This window comes from Lepus europaeus, chromosome 5, assembly GCF_033115175.1.
Source record: "Lepus europaeus isolate LE1 chromosome 5, mLepTim1.pri, whole genome shotgun sequence".
Lineage (NCBI taxonomy): Eukaryota > Metazoa > Chordata > Mammalia > Lagomorpha > Leporidae > Lepus > Lepus europaeus.
Window position 1 is genome coordinate 123100590 of NC_084831.1, and position 21648 is coordinate 123122237.

The 21648-nt window shown below is 57.2% G+C and overlaps 1 protein-coding gene across 2 annotated transcripts in view; it reads left to right on the top strand.

Annotated features, from left to right (window-relative positions):
• Window positions 1-21648, top strand: part of KIRREL1 (kirre like nephrin family adhesion molecule 1) — a 101804-nt gene that overhangs the window by 60009 nt on the left and 20147 nt on the right. For both annotated transcript variants that reach the window (XM_062192546.1, XM_062192547.1), the window contains exon 2: window positions 20755-20904. In XM_062192546.1, the coding sequence (XP_062048530.1) occupies window positions 20755-20904 (150 nt within the window). The remainder of the gene's footprint in view (window positions 1-20754; window positions 20905-21648) is intronic.

The window sequence follows — 21648 nt, forward strand, 5'->3', positions numbered from 1 at the left end:
TCCATTTCCAGCTGATGTGTTTTTTGCTACTCTGTCTACTAAAACCGGCCCCTACCAGGGTGCTGTTAGAATTCCTCCCATTCTATCTTCCTCAATTCTGCTCAATTCAACAAGTATTTATTTTATAAGTATCTGCGCCTGCAGAGACCCGTGCTGGGGGATTTTGAAACAGCAGAGTGATGAGGAAGTGGAAGTTCCTGATCTTCACAAGTTTCCTGCCTAAACTGTGGGTGTAGGCAGCGGGGGTGGGGGTGTCTGGGGCAGGGGGCACTTCGCTGAGCGTCTTCAGACCCGGTTCTCTGGCTTTCTTGCTGCCCCTTTCTTGGGCCATCGGTTGCGCTGTTTGACTATTGATGACCATGGGGCCCAGAGAGCCTGAGCTGGCATCTGGTTGAGCTGCAGCCCTGAGCACTTGCCACTCCGCCACCTGCCTTCCCCTCTCAGTGGTGAGAACAAAGAAGCCTGGAACTGCCTAGGCTATCATTGGCTCACCTAAAGAAGATGGGAGCCCGGAAAGAGACCAGACCAAGCAGGGGGAGGGCTCTCCCGAGCTCCAAGAGCCCGACATTCGCTGTCATCACCAACAGCTGTTCGCAGCTCAGCCGCTCCACTCTCCTTGGTCCCTCAGGCCCCCTACACTCTCTTCTAGAAGACGTGCAGCTTAAGGCCTTTGCTTTTGCAGCTCTCGCAGAACTGGGGATCCAAGAGAGCCATGCTGGCAGGTCTGGGGGACTTGAACACGGGGCATCTCTGCTGAGAAACCGAGCAGAGCCCTGCCTCAGCAGTCCCAGCTCGCGCAACCTCTTAGGCCAGGGCAGCACTCTCCCTCCCTGTGCCCTGGCTGTCCAGGCACCGTCTCGGGAACGCCAGCGTGCCGTTAATTTGTGTGCCTTGCGAACGCTTTATTGGCATCTTGTGGTGTTGAAAGTCGTGTAATTATGAGCAGAATTTATATGTCGCCTGGGCTGCCTGGGCGCCTCGCCCCCCCTCCCCACCCCGTGTCTCCTTATAGGCACAGCAAATATTGAAGGCTGGCTTAGAAAAGAGTCAGCCCTACCCGCCTTTATATCTATGCACCCTGTAGATAAGGTTTTAATTGAAAATTGGTTCGTCTGTTCCCCATGCCTAATTACAAGCCGCCTGCACTGCCAGTGGAGCACAGGGACAGGAGCCTGGCGCCCTCAAGGAAGACCTGAGGTTGGGGTCCCGGGTGGGCACGGCCGTGACTTTGGCAGCTTTCCCTCTTCCGCATCCACCACCTGAGGCCTTCTGGTTCCTTGCCGCCGAGCAGGCACTGGCGTTCGCAGGCGGGACTCCCCCTCGCCTCCCCTCCCCCTGCCGCCCCCTCCATGGCTGGTGCTTCTCCAGTGGGGACAGGATGCAGCTTACCGCCTGCTTCCTCCCTTCTGTCCTGCTGGGGACATACTCCTCCCACCCCATCCTGCCCACTCCTTTCCTTCCAGCCCACATGGGCAGAACCAGTCCCTATCTGTCAACACTCTTCCCTTTCCCTGCTCTGGGCCTGCCTGGAGGCCCCTAGCCCCCATGCAGGGGGCTCCTTCCTCATCCGGCTCTGTTCCCTCCTCTTCCAAGAAGCCCTTGCACGGTGATGGTGATGACAGATCTTCCATGCCTCTCCCTTCAGACTGGGGCGTCTCCACCCTCTGCAGTTCCTCCTCACAGGGCAGGACAAGGTCCTGCAGCTGAGGGAGGTGCTCAGCCATGGCTTGGGGGCTCTGTCTGCCCGTTGTCAGGGCCCCTGCGTGTTGATCACCACAAAAGGGCGAGGCAGGGGTCGGGATGGCTGCCTTGCCTGGTTAGGGCCCAGGCATGTAATTCAAGGCCACAGGCAGAAGAGGAGCACCCGGGACGTGCCCCCAGTGGATGTCCATGGCCTCCACCCCCAACACCCTCTCTTCCCCTGAGTCACACGTCACTGCTGTCACATTCGGCTCCAACAATAATTCCCCTGCCGGAGAGCAGGAGGAAGAATTCATTTTCCAGCTCCAACCAGGCAGCTGTGAAATATGATTTCTAAAGTGTTAATAATGCATCACGTTTAGATAGCACTTTACATCTTCCCGAGCAGCTGGCTGGGCACGGGGGGGGGGGGGGGGGCGGCAGCCGGGGCTGGGGGCCGTGGGGCCGACTCCTGGGTTTCGTTGCTGGACTTCTCATCTGGAACGTGCGCCTCCTCCTGGGCACCTCAGTGTCTCTGTGGAGCAGGGAAGGAAGGGGTCATTTGGTCTTCCTCAGGCCGCCCCCATCCCCATCTTCCGAGCGAGCGGCATTCTCCTTCCTTTATCTTCTCCTAGAGAGCCCCCAGCTTGCCTTCATTCATTCATCAAACCCTAATTAAGTGCCAGGGCCTGGGATGCAGCCCTGCCTCTGCCTCTGGGGCTCCTGGGAGAGGAGGAGATAGAGGTGTGAGCCCCTGCGCCAGCTGTGTGGCCTAATGCAAAGGCAGCGGAGGGCTGGCACCTCCACTCTGCTTTACTGGGGTGGGGGTGTGGGGGGGGTGTGGGATGCTCTCTGCAGCCTGCCTGGGCTTCCGGGGGAACCCATGCAGCTCAGGACTATGGACGCAGTGCGCTAGGTCTTCAGGACCCTGGGCCTCCTAAGACCTGGGCTCCTTCTTAGCACTCCCTGTGGTTTCTCATGTGGAGGATAAGCACCCCATCCTTGCATTACTCTCCAGGGCTTTTCACAGGCCTCTAGTGTTCTCTCTCCATACCACGGAGCCCTTTCCCACTACTGCTTCAGAGGCTTGGGAAATCTCTCCATTTCCCACATCCACTGCCACTGCTTCCAGGAAGCCCTCCTGGGATGGTCTGAGGAAAAGAGAAGCTGGGTAGTGACTGGGATGGCCTGCCCTGGGATTCCTGTGAGCCCCTCGCCCCCAGAAGACAGCTGCTGGACTATCTGGTGATCACCCTGTTTACAACAGTCAACCCATGAAAGGCACATGGAAGTTCTGGTCTGTGAGTCCCTGGATTTCTAGTTTCTAGAAACCCACCACCTGTTCTCTGCAGTGTCTTTGGACCTCCGTGTCCTTCGGTGGAAAATGAGGCAGTGGAAGCAGTTGATAGGGGGCTTTCTCCAGCCTTCTTTGATGACGCTGCTGCCTCGCACAATTCCTTGGTGAATATTAGGTAAAGAGAAGAAGCCCTTTGATAAGCGTGTAATTGCCTTGCCGTTGACTGATTTCACGGGGCAAGCTGGGGGATGCGACTTTCTGGAGGGGGTCTCTTGGCCGCGCTCCGTCCTGGGCCTCAGTGCCGTGTGGCCCGGGGGTCTGGCCCAGAGTGGAAGCTCGCGGAGGGGCAGGCCGGGGGCTGTGTCACTCTGTGTGCCCTTTGCCCCGTGCTGCTGGCTGGCTGCTACCTGGGGCTTTCTGGTGTTGAGAATGAGGCGGCCGCTTCCTGCCTGCCCTCAGCCCCTCTGATTCCCCTCACTTCCTAGGAAGACAATTCCTCACCAAGTTTTCCCCACGGGTTGCGCTGCTGCTGCTGTTCAGCTGACACCGTAGCTGACGAGTTATTAAAAATCCTTCATTATTATTCTGTACTGTCTCTCCCCCTCCTCCCTCCCTGCCCTGCCCCAGGCTTCCAAGGCCCATGGCTGTCACTGAGAAGCGCCTGGAGGCCTCTAGCCAGAAGCAGAGGCAGGTTTCCCACCCCCGCTGCCAAGCGGCCCCCACAGATGCTGGCGGCTGCCCGGAGGCCATGGGTCCCACCCAGTGCTGGGGACTCTGACGCCGGGGTTCGTGGGCCTGCTTTCTGCAGGCCTCGGGGAGCAAGTGCAGGTGCTCCTGGGCGCAAAGGTCTTTCTAAGAAAAAAATGGTTGGAGGCCGGCGGCGGGGGGATTTTCAGTCTCCCAGGGACCTTGGTTAGGGTGACATCTCTCAGGTCTGCACATTCCGTAGGACATCTGGGACCCGACGCTTTGTCCCCTGGGGAAAGAGTGACAGGCGAACTCCATCATCCCACTCCTGGAGCTGGGGGTCCAAGCCTGGCTCATCCATCACGCGTCCCGATAATCAGATTTGGCTGCAGCTAGAGCAGAACATAATACTCAGCTCCTCTCCAGGCGCCTCAGCAGCGAGGGTCCTGAGACACAGAGGGGAGAGCCTTGCTCCTTGGAGATGCAAAGAGGGAGGGGCAGGGACCAGAGACAGCAACCTGGAGAAGTCTCCAGAGCGGTGTGCACCCCTCACAGCACCCCCATCCTGCAGCACCCTGCGCTGTCTGGGCTGGGGTGGGATGGCGTCTGGGCTCTGTCTCCTGAACCGGGGTCGTGCACCTGCTCACTGTCCGAATTGTCTCTGCTCAGGGTGCGTCTTCAGGTCTCACTCACCCTGATGGCTGCCCCAAGCATCTTGTTCCTTTATCCTGACCTTCCAGTCCCCAAAGCCTTGTCAGTCCTAGGTCCTGGGACCCAGCCGCTGGGGCAGGAGGCGGGACAAAGGGGGCGGTGAGCTCTGGGTGGCTGCCTTGGAGACACTCGGGCAGCCCGAGAATCCGGGGGCCTGCATGTGCATCTTGACTGGGCCTTCAGGTTGATTGACGTCCTTTGTTCCTGCCTTTGTATCCCAGACGATTCTGAGGACCCTGTCTAGGCAGAGGTGTGGGGGCAGAAGAACTGGAATTGGAGGCAGGGGAATGAAACTGAAGCCTGGGACAGTGACCTTTAGCCTGAGCTGGGGTTTGGACCTCTGAGGGCTGCTCTGCACAGGCGTCAGGGTGGGCAGGAGGAGCCAGGCTGGAACCGGGGCTTGTGGTCGGAGAGCGCATCAGGCTTGGCTCAGCTTCTCACTCGGTCACTAACCCTCTGCCGCTCACCTGTGCTAACCCAGGCTCTGGGGACGAGGCCTTGCCCTGGAGAAGCTCCTACTCTGCCTCGGATTTGAGGTTGGAGTGGTTACTAGCATAGGCTTGGTTGGAACTAGCGCTGCGGTTGAGGCGGGTCTAGGGGTTGCCACTCGGACTAGGGTTGAAGTAGGGCCGTGTGGCCGTCCAGAACCGGTGAGGCTTCAGTGTAAGTTCCTTCCTCCCAGCCTCTGCTCCTTAATTCCCCCCTCCCACCACTCACCGAGGCTTGTCAGTGCTGTCTAAGGCTTCCCGGACTTACTGGAATCCGTTTAATGACAGCGACCATCTGCCACCCCTGCTAGTGATGGCCCCTTCCCCTTTCCTCTCCCAGCGGGGAGCCTGCAGCCTGCATTCCTGGTGGGGGAGGTCTTCTTTCACCTCTCTTGGCTCCCGGTGTGGGAGCCTCTGATCCCAGTGGTCCCTCCTCCTCCTCCTCCTTCTCAGGCCTCTGGTCCCTAGGACAGACCACAGGCACCATTCCCAACCTCCACCCCCTCCACCCCACCTGGCCCTGCCTCTCACACCTCTGTCTTCACAGTCTCTAGGGAGCTGGCTTCCCCCCTACATTCCCCCCTTGCCTTTAAGCAACACCTTCTTATCCCTCCCTGGCTCTCTTTCCTTTGATCGCTCTCCCGGGTCGCAGAAGTCCCCTGTGTCTCTTCCCGCCTGCCCCTTCCTCCTCCACTGAGAACGTTCCCCGCCCCCCGCCCCCCCCCCCCCCGCATCCCTCCACAGCCTCCTCCACTGCCTCTTAGGCTGGGGGTTTCTTTTCATCTTCCCTCGTCAGACCCCTCGTGAATCCCTGAGCTTGTTGGCAGCCGGGCAGGCTGGGAGCTAGTGGGATCCAGGGTGTCCAGGAATATGGGGGAGGGGGCACAGAGCAGGGACGTGTGTCCCCCCTCGTCTCATTCCAGGTGAAGGGGCATGGCTCCAGGGTTGTCCCAAGGCCTGGACTGTAGGGGATGGCTGGATGAGATACCAGGATTCCAGGAGTGCTTTGGGAAGGAAGTCCAGAGCTGTCTGAGCAAAGGTCAAGCTGCTCCCATCCTCATCTCCCATTTAGAGAATTCCGAGGGCTGGGTTTCCGGAGGCTCCTCTGTGTCCTGCTCTCTCTTCCACCTTTTCCTTGCTCTTGGAGCCCTCTTGTGCTCCCATGGACGCACGCCCCACCACCCCCACCCATCAGTGGGAGGACTGTGAGCTTGATTGACTCTGATATCAGGGAAGGCATAGGCTGCTCGTTGGAATGCACGGCGCCCCGTCCCCCTTGCCGGGAGATAATCGAGGGGGAATATTGGCTCGTCCAGGAAACGAGGTGCTAAATTTGTTGTGAGATTGGTGTCACAAGCAATCAGAGGGAGCCCATCCGTGTGGAGGGCTGGGCAGCTAAATGAGAAATCATTAGGTTATTGCAGAGACCACGGACAACAGAGGGAGAGGAAGGAGAGACCCTCCTCCCCATTCCCCTACGCTGCGGGGGAGTGGGGTGGGGCGGGCAGCATGGGGAGATCAAAAGGGAAGGGAGGAACCCGAACCCAACGTGCATGGAGGAGTATGAAGGAAGGGGCGGCTGCTTTCTCAAGGTTTCTCCTGCCTGGGTGTCTGCCTCCTCTTTGCCAGGGCTCGCACCAGCCCCCTCGCCACGCAGCTTTTGGTGAGTGGTCCGAGAGTGGGGCTGTTGAGGGCCCCTGATAGAGTGTGCAGTTTGGATGGATTGGTAAAGGCATCTCCTTGACAACTCCTCCTGCAAGGCTGTCCAGAAGCAGAGGACCTGACAGGACGGCTGTAGGTTTTCTGGGAGATGGCAGCATGGCGGGCAAGGGAACAGCAGGATGCTCTCCCTCCCTCCGGGACGTGGCAGCATCCCCGGCTTCCCCAGGCTTTGGGGTTCCAGGAAAAGTCATCAGAATGCATAGCCTTGAAGGGAAAGCCTCCCCAGGCACCCTTGACGTGGATTCCCAAGTGGCCACCACCGCCAAGGCCCCTCCCCGACTCCTGGAAGCTTCCGAGCGCAGTAGGATGCTTGTGGGCCTCCTCTGCTCCTGGGACGTTCGTGTTTCTCACAAGGAAGCCGAGTCAGAGCCAACAGGCAAGGTCAGCGTCAGACCCAATAAGACCAGAGTTCCCAGCCCCGGCCCCCAGCCCCAGCGTTCTCCCTCCGGCTGCCTCTCTGGTGCCGCCATATTCAGCCCCTGCTCCTACAGCTGTTGATGACGAAGCCTCCACTTCCAGGCCCCCTCAGCTCCCTGCAGCAAATTAACATTCCATGGCCCTTGCACGTGTAGAATGAACCAAGTTAGATGGATCGATTCTGCAGCCGGTCGGAGCTGCTTTTACTTTACGCAGGATTGATCCAGATGACCCCAACTTGGGGCTTCTGGAAGCGCCTTTGCGGGAAATCTTTTTAATGGAGATTAATTGGAAAAGCCTGACCGGTTCTCCCTTTTGGCGGCCATGCTTATCTGTGGATGTGTAGTAACACACAAGCATGGCCACAAAGGTGGACACAAACAGGGACACACGTGTGCCCCATGACACCTGCAGAGCATACACTCACTCCGCCACATGCGGCCACATTCCTTCTGATTCTGCTCAAGCCTGTCCCCAAGCCTTACCCTGCTGACAGCACCTGGCTCCGTGCAGCTTGGGTCAGGCCTGGTAGTGGATCAGATTCCCTGCTTCTGACTCTGTACCTCTTTCTTTTTGGCTTATGTACATTTTCCCTTAACTGCCCAGAAGTTTCTGGAGGGCAGAGACTGAGGGATGCCCCAAAGGGGAGGATATGTTCAGTGTTTAAAGATGTCTGATCTTGGTTCCAGCTTCTTTATGTACCTGAATCCCAGCCACTTCCAACTGCTCACTGGACTTTTATGTCCCCATGTCTTGTTCCTGCTGTTCCCTTTGTCTGAAATGCCCTTCCCCCAGCTCTAGCTGTTGAAATCCTTCTCGTCTTCGAGGCTCGGTGTAATTCTCTTCCGTGAATGCGTATTTATTGACTTTTTACCGTAGGCAAGCAAGGCCACTGATACCAGCCTGTGTGGCTTACAGCAAGGGCCCACAGAGGCCAGCGTTGTGCCACTGTGATTTCGGCTGCCACGTGCAACACCAGCATCCCATACTGGAGTGTCAGTTCCACCCCCCATCAGTCCCAGCTGCTCTACTTATTATCCAGCGTCCTGCTAATGCATCTGAGAAAGCAGCGGAGGATGGCCTGAGTACCTGTGTCCCTGCCACCCGCATGGGAGACCCCGATCTCACCAGTGTTGGTCACTCCTCCATAGCATGGCGCTGAGAGAGTGATTCAGCACTTACTTGGTTGTTAATTCATTTGTCTTCCCTGGTAGAATGTGAGAGACAACTGTCCATTTGCTCAGAATCTTGCTTCCAGGAGACACACAGCTGGGCTGAACTGGTTCTAGAATCCTAAAAGACCACACTTTCCTAGCTTTACACCACTGTCCGGGTCTTCTGAGAATACTGTGTTCTCCCTTTTCTCTCTGCTTCCGGGGACAACTCTGACTCACCCCCCAGAGCCCAGCGTGGACATCACTTCCTCTAGAAGTGCTTCTTTTTGTTGCAGGTAGCTTTGGCTGTGTCACTCCTTCACGGCACTCACCACCCTGCCTTTCCTGGATGCATGGATGTGTCTACCAGGCTTTAGGCTCAGTGGTGGCGGGGCCAGGGCTGTCATCCCAGAGTCCAGACAGGGCATGGTGTGTTGTAGGCACTCGATAAATATTTTTTAAAAGATTTATTTATTTATTTGAAAGGCAGAGTGACAGAGAGGGAGAAAGAGTGATTTTCCAAGTGGCTCCAACAACCAGGGCTAGGCCAGCCTGAAGCCTGGAACTCTATCCACATCACCCACATGAGTGGCAGGGACCCAAGCACTTGGGCCATCATCCACTGCCTTCCCAGGTATATTAGTAGGGAGCTGGATTGGAAGTGGAACAACCAAGAGGCAAACCAGCTTAACCTGCTACACTGCCACACCAGCCTCTCAGTAAATATTTATTACATGGATGAATGTATGTTGCTCCTCCTGAGCTTTTTCAGGCAGGGGCCAGGGGGTGTTTTAATCAATAATCATTAATTCACATACCTGGACAGTGAGCACTTATTAAGCAGCTGTGGTAATGTTGAGCTACTCATTTTGGAAGATGCAACCAAAAGCATGTCTACGATGGTGCTTGACAAAGTTTGCGGGAAAATCACATGCAAGTGTCATGTGCATGCTCCCTGAACTTTGGGGAGCAGCCTTACATTGCCTCCAGGAGTTTACCATCAGTCATCTAAAGGGAGCCAGGGTAAAACACAGCTCAGCTTCAGACCCAACTGCAGGTCTGGGTCAGTGTGACTACATTCGCGTCCCATCACGGGGTGACTGTGTGGGATGCAGGTTTACTTACGACTTCTGTGACTGCCCTCCCAGATTGGTTTTTGACCCGTTCTTTCCCCTTCAGGTGGCTCTGCTTAGAATTCCTTCTGTCACATTTCTAGTTCACTGTGATCCAGCTGTTAGAATGGATTGATAGGTGTATGTACAAAGGAAAAGGAAAATAGGGGCTCTGAGGCACAGTGGGTTAAGCCACCGATTGGGAACTCTGCTTCTCCTCCAGCTTCCTGCTAATGTATCCTGGGAGGCAGCAGGTGATGGCTACCCACGAGGGAGACCAGGATGGGGTTCTGAGCTTCTGGATTTGACCTGGCCTAGTGCTGGCTGTTGTAGGCACTTAGGAGTAACCCAGTGGGTGGAAGATCTCAGTGCCTTTCAAATAGATGAAAATACAAAAAGAATATGCATTTCTTAAAAACAAGAAATACATAGGTGTGTAGGTAGAATCATAAAGTGTGGAATCAGAAGGGATCCCAAATGCTACCCAGAGCCCTCTGAAGCTTTGCTGCCAGGGGTCTTCCAGCTGCATCTTGAATCCCTGTGTGCAAAAGCTGTGCCCCCTGGGATCCACTGTCATTAATGTCTGGCCTGGAGTTTGTACGGAAAGTGCCGCAGCGGGGTCTGTGGACACCCCTGTTGTAATGGGGGGATACTGTAAGTCTGCCAAGTCAGCCCTCTTCAGGGCGCTCCTGGAGAGCCAGGTGCTGATGGAGAGAACACCTTGTGCATGTTGCTCGCCTGACTGCTGGACTCCGGTCCATCCAGAAGTGCTGGAGAAGCCTGCAGCACTTGTGATGTGGTTTCCCTGGTGCTGGGAAGGGAAGATTGTCCCACACCTGGACCTGCTGGTCCTCTCTTTTCAAAGGAGGCGGGGGCAGGGATATGCAAATAGAATAAATTTATTAAATTTATACATAAACTCGAGAGCCTCTCTCTGGTATCAGAAGACCTGAATTTCTGTCGATGGTTCTGGCTTCAGGGTAAAGGAGAGAATGCTCTCCTCACTGCTGCTCCTTCTGGGTTTCTCAGAATCGGGGCCGTTTCGCCAGGGGGGCCTTTGTAGGCAGGGTCTGGGGACCCGCCTGCGTCTCTTTCCGGGCTTCGAGCCTGGTCGCCGACCCCAGGCACCATCCTGACTCCCTCACAGCAGTAACTAAGACAGCTGAAGCCGGCAGAAGGAGGCATCGGAGTGGAACTTGCACTTCCCAGTGCTGGAGCCCGGAAAGCGGGGTCTGTCCCAGCTCGAGGGGCTGGCCAGAGGGATGGCTCTCATGTGAGAAGAGGGTACGGGGTTAGACACCCTGGGGGAGATAGGGTAAGGGGGAACTGGTGGAGCCCCTCCTCAGAGGGTGAGGCTCAGAGCCCCCTGGGGATGCCCGTGCCAGGGAGGGGAGCCGGAGCTGAGTCCATGGAAGAGATGAGGACCTTCTGCACTGCCTCAGGAGCAGCCCACTCCTTCCTCTCCTCCGCCCTTTCCTTGGCTAATCCTTTCAAAAATCCCTTCCATTTCTCAAGAATTGCACTCGTCTGCTTTGACCTAAAAGCTCAGGTCCTTCGTCTGGTAATCCTCCCTGCCCCACCGCCCTTGGTCTTATCCAGTGTCTTCCCTCTTGTCCCTCTGTCCTTGAGTTCCTTCCCATGTTCCCCTCCCAGATGGTCTCCTTACTTTTCCCTCTGTCTCTCTTTTAAAGGTTTATTTATTTATTTGAAAACCAGAACAAGAGAGAGAGAGAAAGAGAGAGAGAGAGAGAGAGAGAGAATCCATCTTCCATCTGCTGGTTCACTCCCCAGATGACTGCAATAGCTGGGCCAGGCTGAAGACAGGAGCCAGGAGCTCCACCCTGATCTCCGATGTGGGTGACAGGGGTGCAAGCACTTGGACCATCTTCTACTGGCATCCCAGGGGCATTAGTAGGAAGCTGGATCAGAAACAGAGCAGCTGGGACTTGAACCAGTGCTCGAATGTGGGTTCCTGGTGTTACCAGCAGAGGCTTAACCCTCTGTGCCACGACGCCAGCCCTCACGTCTCCTTTTTGTATCCACCTTCCCCTCCTCCTCCAAAACTCCTCTCACTGCTCCTTCTTTTATTGAAGGAGGGTGTCCAGGGGGAGGCGCTCACCCCAGCTTGTCCCCACTGTCCATGCAGGAAGAGCAGGCCCAGAAGCCACCAGGAATGTGGAGGCATGCACACCCCACACTCCCTCCCCTACAGGCCCTCTGATTCTCCAAAGTAAAGGGTGAGCCGCAGATTCTCTTCCCAATTCAATTTCCTCTCCTCCCGTTCCTGTCTCTTTCATTCCACAGTGTCACCTCAGCTCCTTCCTTACCTGGCCACGAAACCGGCTTGGGGCTTTCTTCTCCCACTTTGGCCACCCACCTCCTCTTTATCTGCTTTGCTATTCTCTGTCTGCTACTCTTCCTTCCCCTCCTTCGCTGTGTTTGTGTTTCATCTTTGCATAATGCTGCTGCTCTCTCAGTGTCCTGTCCCCATCTATCCCCTCCCCCCATCTCACCCCTGCCTGTGGACTCTAGGGCTGCGGGGGACCCTGGTGTTTGGGACCCTGGCGTTTGCTGCTGGGGCTCAGAGGAAGGCGGAGGTGGAGCCTGGGTCGGGCGGAGGGCAGAGGCTCCGCCTTCTGTCCCCTGCCTCCTCTTGCCAGCTCCCGGGGCCTCTCCTCAGCCCTTGCAGCCTCCTCTGGCTCTGCCCTAGTTTCTGGTCGCTCTCCTCCTTGCCTCTGTATCTGTCTTTTGCTCTTTCCTCTTTGCATCTGTCTCCCATCTGAGCTAAGTCCTTGCCTGCCACCTGCCTTCTTTCTCCCCCACCCCCTGCCCTTCCCACCAAAGCCAGATGGAATTCGATTGTTCCGCAGAACCATCCACTACCCCTGCTCCCGCCTGTCATACCTGCCACAGCCAACCCCACTTGGGCTCCCCATGTCATTGTCCTTCCCAGGAAGACCTTCCAGAGCCCCCTGCCAGCGCACATTTGCATAAAGTTGTCAGAGTCGGTCTGGCCCAGGTGCCTCAGGGCTAGAGGCCCACATGGGGCAGATGGGAGAGTTTCCAGACGCACCTGCCAGGCTCTTTCAGTTGGAGGTCAGAGTCCTTGTGAATCAGCCTGGGCTGGCAGGTCCCTTCCTGGTCCTGGTCCCTGGCTGGCCTGCCCTTTTCTGCGCTGTCCGCCCACTCTGAGCCCACTGGAAAGAGTGGACGGAACGCTGTTGGGAAGTTCTGTATGGGGGAGAAGAAAGGACAGCCTCTCTTCTGTGCTGAATGCCTGTCTGGGTCCTCTCTGCCACTGCCTCAACCCACAGCACTCCATCTACATACACCCCTGCTGGAGAGGAAATGCCAGGTCGGGCCCCATGTACACAGCTTCCCTTGCCAGCTTAGGAGGGACTGGCACGGGACTGAGTCGTCAAGGTTTGGCTGAGGCCCCGGGATAGCAGGAGGCAGGGGAAGAGTCTTAGAACATCGGAACTGCCTCCTGAGATCCAGAGAAGGGACATGACTTCCCCAAAGTCACACAGCTGGTTGGTGGCAGAGCCAGGACCAGGCGCACCCACAGTTCCAGGTTTACGGCCCAGAGGGCTTCAGCCTCTTCTTGGCACGGCCGTGCTGGGCCGGTCCCTGGCCTCTCTCAGGGCTCTGCTCCTGCCTCTTTGGGTCATTTCATATCGCCAGCCTACACCGGTGAGCCCACTTGCCCTGTCGCTGTGAGCATCAGCCAGGCCCTGGGGCCTGCTCATATGTAAGGAGAGCAGGCCAGGCTGTGGCCACTTGTAAAATGCCATCTGGTCCTTGAAAAGAGTTCCCTTTGGCTGTCGCTGCCATGCCCCAGCCTTTGAGATGGGCGTTGGGGTGGTTGTGGCCAGGCAGGAAGGGGTGGAGGAGGAGAGACTGGTTGCTCTGCCTGTGGCCTGGCTTCCTGGGATGGCAAAGGACTGGAAGTAGGCAGGAGGAGAAGGTGGTTGAACGAGGCGCTGAGGCTCCAGCCATTCAGTGTGTCTCCTGCACATCGCCTGTGAAATGGAGGCAGAGGCTTTGTGGGCTTCGGGGGGCAAGGGGAGGGATGGTATTTTGGGGGGTGCAGCTTTCATTTCCTATCACTGGACATCTACCCACAGTCACTCCCCTGAGTCAGAGGAGGCTTCTGAGCCCCTGAGGACTCGTGTGTCAGAGGGGGGGTCTGCAGTTGCCGAAGTCAGTTAGCACACGGGCACGGTGACATTTTAGCAGTCTGGGCTGGACTCTGTACAAGGCACAATCAACGGGGGCGGGGGCGTTTGCCACAGAGCTTGAGACCCTGCTTTGGACACTGTCATCCCATATCAGAGTGCCTGGGTTCAAGTCCAGACTGCACTCCCCATTCTAGCTTCCTGCGGATGCACACCCTGGGAGGCAGCAGGTGGTGGCTGAGCTACATGGGGCCCTGCCACCCACATGGGCCACCTGAACTGACTGGCTAGGGCCCTGCCACTGTGGTCATTTCGGGGGTGAAATAGCAGATGGAAGATATCCCTCTCTCTGTTTCTGACTGTCTATGTTTCAAGTAAACAAAGATAAACAAAATTGTAAGAATATTTTAATAAGCTTTTAAAAAGGCAAAGTCAGTAGTTTCCTTGGACCCAAGCAGATGGGTGAGCACAAAGCTTGTCTCCCGGCACATCTGGAGTGGGGGTCAGCCCCTGTCTGCTCTGTCCTGGCCAGGCTAGGAATCCATCTTCCATGCCTCGCCACACAGCCCCAGCCCAGCTCGCTCTCTCTCTCTCTCTCTCTCTCTCTTCCTCTCTCTTTCTCTCCCCCCTTGCCAGTCTCTGCGTCTCTTTGCCCTCCTCCCCCTCCTTCACTTTCTCTCTTCCTCTATCAAAAGTACCAATCTCTCCCTCTCTTCTCTCTTTCCCTCTTTGCTGGCCCAGCCCAGAGAATTGAAATCCAACGTGAGGACGCCTGTCTGGCTGTTGTATTTTTCATAGATCAGGAAGGGAATGGCTAAGGTGGGGGGAGAGAGTCCAGTGGGGGTGGGAGAGCCAAGTCCTGAGAGCAGAGAGGGAGGGAGTGTGGAGTGTGGAGAGATTCAGTTCCATCTGAAAGCTGTCGGTGCGAATCAAAGGCTTCCCTTTGAACCAGCCGAGATCTGGAGTGCAGAGCGCGGGGACTGCTCCGGCCCAGGGGGTTCATTACTGCTCGTTTGATGAATCCGGGGAGACAGGGCCCAGCCTCCACATCCCCTCCCCTGCACCCGCTCCCTGGCTTCTCCTGTGCTTGGCCCCTCTCCCTCTCTGGCTCCCGGCAGGCCTGCCAGGCCATCTGTGGGAATAGGACCTCCAGGGCCCCTGCACCAGGACACAGGAACAGACAGGCACCCACGGGTGCAAATGCAGATAGAATGCAGAGGTGCCAGGAGTGTGTGTGTGTGTGCGTGTGCGCGCATGCTTGTGTGTGTGCATGAGTGCTGGGGGTGTGTGAGCATATGCAAGGCCCCCTGCGGTGGGGGCAGAGGTCACTTCCTGGTGGCTCCCCAGACCCAGCGGGAGTGGGAGATGCCTGCCGACCTCAGTGCGTAAAGCACAGAGGAACTAGAGGCTGGCAGCCCCAGGAACATCGGTGATGAGAAAGTCATGTGGGATGCTAGGACAGAGGAGAGTACGCCCCAGGTGAAGGATAGTATCAAGAGGACAGGCCTGAGCGATGGCCAGAGTTTGAGCTGAAAGAGCCCACGAGAAGGCAGCGTAGGTAGCAAGGCTGTTGAGGTGGTATTCTAGGGGGTGCCAGGTGTTCTGGTCCCTGGCTGCGCTTACTGGGTCAGATTAACTTAGCAGCTGTGTGACCTGAGGGCCGATGCTTGGTGTCTCTGAGCCGTAGCTTCCCCACTGAGGATGCTGATCGTGCCTGCCCCACTGCGGGCAGTGTGCCCACAGTGACATCCCGTTAGCGGGATGTTCAGCAGAGTCGCTGGCACTTTGTTACCAGGGGCTGTCTACAGTACTGCCACCCCTACCAGTGGCCATTGGTGACTTAACGGCTGGCGTTTTGGGAGTCAGTGAAACATCTCTGGAGTCTTTGAGTGCCACTCTGCCCCTCGTGCAGGTGTTGGGAATACTGCCCTCCAAGGGGTAAACAGGATGAAGATGTGAATCTGTGCTGTCCACTGGAGATCACAAGGGCAGGACTTAGAGACCAAGAATTCCCCACAAGGCAGAGTGACTCTCCCTGGACACTCCTGCACCTGTGCCGGCAGGAGCAGGGCGGTGGTGCCTGAGCCACCCTAGTCCAGGCCGTGTCTTTGCCATTCGGTGGCCAGGCGTTAAGCACCCAGAGCCTTCTTTCCCCTGTGGAGTGCCACCGCGGAGGGATCAGAATGTTGCAAACAGTGCCCGCCAAGGGTCGGCCTCGCTCCTGGCTCCAGGTCGCATCTTGTGACTGGAGGTATTTATTACTAATGAATGTCGCTGGGGTTGCAGGGACAAGAAAAGTAAACCGAAGCGTCTCTCTGTTCTCAAGGGCTCTCTGGAGAGTGGGGGAGACAGACACACACGGGAGTAACTTTTAATCCAGCAGAGGTGTGAGGAGCGCTGTAGCCTGCAGCCCACACACTGCGGTGGGAGACGGGAGGGCGGGATTCCCGGCGGAGTGCTGGGTTTCCCCCAGCTCCCATCTCGAAGCACTTCGGGGGGAAGCACAGCCCGAACCTGTGCTGTGCCCGGCTGCACCCCTGCTCCCCACCAGGGCCTCTCTGCTCCCTGCACCCATGCTTTGTTCACCTTATACAGCCATCCACCTGCCTCAGCCTCCTAGGAATCTGTTCTGGTGGGATGGGGCGCCAACCCTGGAGTGGCCACACCTCTCAGTCGCTCTCAGTCTCTCGGCCTGGGTCTCTGTTAGTGCATGGGCACTGTCTCTCTTGGTCTGCCCTGGTGCTTCTCTTCCTGGACCCCTGCTCGCCTCAGTCTGTGTCTCTTCCATCCTGGGCTCTTCCTAACCCAGATCTCCCCTTGGCTTCCTGCCCCCTTGGCCGGTCTCCTTCACTCTGCCCCTGCCTCTCTGGGAGCGTCGGTCTCTGTCTCTGTTTCTCAGCGCCCTCTGTGTGTGTGTACGCGTGTGCATGTGTGCACACCCTTGCAGGTGTGCAGACAGCCCTGTTCTTTCCTGCCTGCTTCTCATCAGCTGCTTAAGAGTTCACTACATCTCTGTTGGGGTCTGAAGCCAGGGAGTGGTGAGCAAAGCAGGTGGGAATTCACTTAGGAACACGAGCAGAATGGACTGGTCCCAGAGTCCGAGCTCTCGGTGGATGCCGCGGTGGGACACTTCCTGGTTCCCCCCTCACCTAGCTGCTCACTCTGCAGGGAGCAAGTCCTCTGCATTTCTCTCTGGTGCAGGTTTTATTTCCTGGAGGTGGGTGCAGGCACAGGTACGGGACTGAAGCCTCACTCCCAGCTCAGGACAGGTCTGCCATGCGGCTGAGTGGTTGGGGGGCCAGGTTGCCCGGCCCTGGAGGCTCATGTGTGCTCAGTCACGTGTGTGCCACTTGCTAGGCTTCCTGACTGTCAAGGGCACACCAGAGTCTCCCCCACTCCTTTCCTTCGTCATGCAGTCAGGGCACTGCTTCTGCTGAAGCTCTTGCGCTCCTGCACCTCTCTGCTCACCCTGCAGCTCTCCTCCGCCCCCCAGCGCCGCGTCAGCGCCTGCCTGAGCCCAGAAGTGCACCCCGTCCTGCCCCAGCACCGCTCTCCTCTGCTGGGACCGAGAACACCCAAGCCCTTCAGCCTCCTGCCCTGCCTCTCCAACTGCTGAAGTCTGTGGGGGGTGGAGCTCTGCCTCTGTTTCTCGGTGGGGCTTTCACAAGGCAGGACTGTTGACCCCAGCATTTGCTCACTCCCGGTCTGTCATTCAACACTCATTCGGAACACCTGTGCCAGGTGGTGGGGTGTGGGCTGTGAGTGCATGGTCCAGCCTCAAGGAGTCACTGCTGGTGCCGGGCATGGGAGCCGTGAGGCTGGTGCGGTGTCATTGCTACCACAGCAGAAGTGAGAAGTGAGTCCCAAAGGGCTTTGAGGAAGTGCAGGTCAACCATGGAAGACTTCCCAGAGGAGGTGATGTTTGAATTTCAAAGGAGGTGAGGGAGCAGTATGGTTCCCCTAGCCCCAGCAAAAGGCCTGCGCAAGGGCCTGAGGAGAGACAGGTGCCCTTAGAGAGTAAAGAAAGAGAATGGGCATTGGTAAGGGCAGACTTGGGGCTTTTCCCTAATCAGGAGCCATGTTGGCAGAGCCCCGGGCATCCGGACTCCATCTCGGATGCTGTCCTGGCTTCAGGGGGCTGATTTGGAAGCAGGACACAATGCCTGTGGCTTTTGTAGGCCCAGGATCTAGACTGCCTTTCCCAGGACCCTTCCGTCGCCCCGCTACCCCAGACCCCTCGGCAGGGACATCGCCTCCATCCTCCTGTCTCTGAACTAAGCTGCTTCAACCAGGCCTAAACCAAGATAAAGTTTTACCCCAAAGTCCCCAGACAGACACCCCTGAGTGTACATAACGACCCCAGCTGCCATTTAGTGGGAATGTACACGGGGCTATCTCAGGCGTGCTGCTCCCCCTGTCCCACTCTTCAGTGCATGAAGAAGAAAAATGAAGCTTAGAGGGCCTGCGCTTGTCCAAGGTCACTCCGGAAGCTGCAGAGGCACAGTGTGAACCTTTGTCTCTGCAACTGATGCCCCTAGTACTTGAGCGTTGGGGCAAGCATGGTGGCGCAGTGGGATAAGCCACTGCTTGCGACACCCACATCCCCTGTCGGAGTGCCTGGTTGGAGTCCCAGCTGCTCTGGGTCTTTGATCCAGCTCCTTGCTAATGCACCCGGGAGGCACCTGGGGTTCCTGCCACCCAGGTGGGAGAACACGATGGAGTTCCTGGCTCCTGGCTTTGGCCTGGCCTAGCCCTGGCTATTGTGGGCATTCTGGGGTGTGAACCAGGAGATGGGAAATCTCGGTCTCTCTCTCTCTCGCCTCCTCTTCTTGCTCTCTTTGTCCTTCAAATAAAAAAAAAAAAAATAAAATAAATTAAAAAAAAAAAAAAAAATAAATCTTTTTAAAAAAATATTTAAGCATACAGGGATCTTTGCAGGCCTTAGTCCAGACTTGTCACAGTGCAGGTGCGCGCAGAGGCCCTGAGGAGGAAGTAGCAAGTCCAAGGTCACAGCGCTCTTCACTCTGCAGACTGTGACGCCCCGTGCTGCCCACCCCCATCCTGCCGCAGGGTCAGTGGCCTCGCACTCCGAGTGGACAGGGAACCAGCTGCTCACTGTACTCCCAAGACTTCACCAAGAGGCTCCATGCAGGGACGCTGTGGATAGGAATTCCATCTCTGAGCCAGGGCTCGCAGGCCACCCCACTCTCAAGCCCTTGACTTGGGCTCAGGGGGCCGGGGGAAGGAGAAATGTGAGTGTGGAGGGTTTGCAGCATGTAGCTGCACTAGAGAAATGCGCCAAGGATATGAATAAATTTGAATAATAATGAGGGCAATGCCTGAATTAATAATGCCGGCTGCTCACCTGACCCTCTCCTCCCCCAAGATCTCAGCACCTGCCACCCTAATCCCTCAGAATGTGGGTGAGCCTTACCCTTTCCTTCTTGGGAAGTCAGGTCAGCAGAATTGGGGAACCACTCACAGAGGGTGACAGTGGGTCCTGGTTTCTAAAATCCTGACCCCCTGCAGACCCAAAGAGCTGAGTCGGCACTCTGGGCCAGGGTAGAGAAGCTGCCTGCCTCACAGTGTATCCTGTCTGGCCATCAGTCCATGCCTGGCCCCTGCTGCCTCTTTCTCAGTCCCCTTTGTGTGCAGCAGCCAACGTGGATGGATGTCACCGTCCAGAGAGATCCAGCCGGAGGAGAGGGTCTCATTCCAGGGGAAGCGACAGAGCAGCGGCCCTGCCCCCTCTGCCCTCCCTGCTGCCCTCTCCTAGCAAAGAAAAATATGGGTGTAAGCCCTGATGATTTGAGACTGGAGACCGTGTGATAGAGCTGTGAAAGCACGGCTTAGTGATTGGGCCCAAGGGGCCCAGGAATTAGTCTAGGAGGGCTTCCTGGAAGAGGGGAACAGGAGGCAGGTTTGGGAAGCAAGGAAAAAGTGGGGCTGAAGGAAAAAAAAAGGGAGGGCATGCGACCAGGACTCAGCCTCTGCCGTGGTTAGAGGGAAGTCTTGCAATGGGAAGGGCTGAGTTATGTTGGCCTACACACAGGTAATGACAGGTCAGAGACGTTTGAGGAAGCTGGGTTTCGAAAGGGTAGGATTTGGGGACTGTGGCCTCTGCTTAGGAGCTGGGAGGGGAAGAAGGGGGAACAGCCCCTGAGTCCTGGAGGGGAACTGACTCTGGTTACCTTGGTGTGATTCACTGGAGGCACAGCAAGGAAGCCTCCACCATCTCCTCCGTCCTCTCTTCCTTCCTCGCCTTTCCCCAGGCTGGAGACCTGCAGCTCCCCGGCTCTGCACAGTGCCCAGGCTGCCCCACCACTGGGGCCGACCAGTGATGGTTGGTGTGGGTGGGTGGGTGGGTGGGTGGGAGCGGTGGGGGAGAAGAAGCCGCAATCCAATTCCCTGCTCCATTTAGGCTCCACAATTAAAGGCAATTACTCTGCAGTTCTCTAATCAAATGCTCCCGGGCTGAGCTGCCAGCCGGGCAGCCATGTGTAGCTCACAGCCATGGGGGAGAGTGGAACAAAGTCACACGGCCTCAGCTCCCGCCGTGCAGGAGGCCACGTGTGTGCAGGTGTGTCGGTGCGTGCACACCCATGCACTTGGGAACAAGGGGTGACACTTGGAGCAGGGCCAGTGTGCCAGGACATGTGTGGACCAAGAGCGCTTCTGTTTGGGATACTGTCTCCACCTTGGAAGCTTCTGTTAGGCATGTGGATGTTGGACATGCCTGTCCCACGGACTTTGCCCTTTCGCACCTTCCGGATGCTCCATGGGGGAGTGGCCTGGTGCAGATGCAAATTGGTGCTACCTCTTGTTGGCTCACGTGATGCATGTCCAGCTAGGGGCCATGGCACTTTCACGTGTGTGCGTTTTAGTCCTGAGCAGCATCACCAGCAGCCACTGTTAGGAACGTATGGGTGTGGAGGTGAGACGGCAGGATGGCTCAGGCCCTAAGTGGAGCCCTGCCCTTGGGAAGTTCCTTGTCTTCTCCATGGATCCCTGTGTCCTCCTTTGTGAAATGAGAGGCTTGGACTGGCCCCATCTCTAAGCCTTTACGTAACACTGCACCACTTTCCCTGACTGCTAAGCACTTGAGCTGCTGGAACCCATTCCCCTGGGTGGTGGAGGGAGGAACGAGACAAAGGTTTAGAGGGCAGGGGTTGGGGCTGAAGTGGGGCAGAGGCCGTCTCCCCTCCCACCCCTTGCAGGCTGGGGGTGAGAGCCTGGGAGGGGTGGCCTCTCTGTGGAGCCCCTCTTCTCACTCATCTCCTGACCCAGTGCCGGCTTTGGCTTTGCCAGGGACCCAGACCCGCTTCAGCCAGGAGCCAGCCGACCAGACCGTGGTGGCCGGACAGCGGGCTGTGCTGCCCTGTGTGCTGCTCAACTACTCTGGGATCGTGCAATGGACCAAGGACGGACTGGCTCTGGGCATGGGCCAGGGCCTCAAAGGTGAGTCGGGGCTGCCCGGCCACCCCAGCACCCAGGCTGTTGGATGCTCGTCCCCTTCCCCCGACTCCGGGCACGGACTCCTGGACTCAGCATCCCTTGGTCTCCCCCCTACCTTCCTTCTTCCCTCCCTGTCCTGAGCTGTCTCTACTGCTTTCCTGCCCCGTGGACTGACTTGAGAACTCAGAGCCCAGGAGATGAAGGGAAACCAAGAGACCTTTACAAAGAAAGCTTCAGACAGACAGACAGACAGACAGACACTGTGAGGGTTCCTACAGGCAGGCGGGGGTCAAGGAGGAGGGCCTGGGAGCCTGCAGCCCCCTGCAGGCGTTGGGGAGGGCACAGGGCACAGGCACCTTGTACGTTCTGCAAGAGCTCGTGCCCCGCGGGCTCTGCTCTGACCTCTGTCCTCCCCCTGCCTGGGCGACACCTGCTCAGAGACCAAAAGCTCAGTCTGATATCGGTCTGAGCACTTATTTGCTTATTCACTCATTTAATAAGCATTTACTGAGCATCGACTGTGGAGCTGGCACTGAAGAAAACCCAGCGATTGTCAGAAACAGAAAACAAACCGACCTCCTAAAGCAAGTACTTGGAAAGCCTCTGGCAGAGTGGACAGGCAGTCAGGACACCTGGGTTCTAGCCCCGCCTCCGCTGCCTGCCAGCTGGGCGGCCTGAGGAAAGCCACTTGGCCTCTCTGAGCCTGGGATTACTGACGTGGGAACCAGGCCTGGCTGTGTAGGCGTC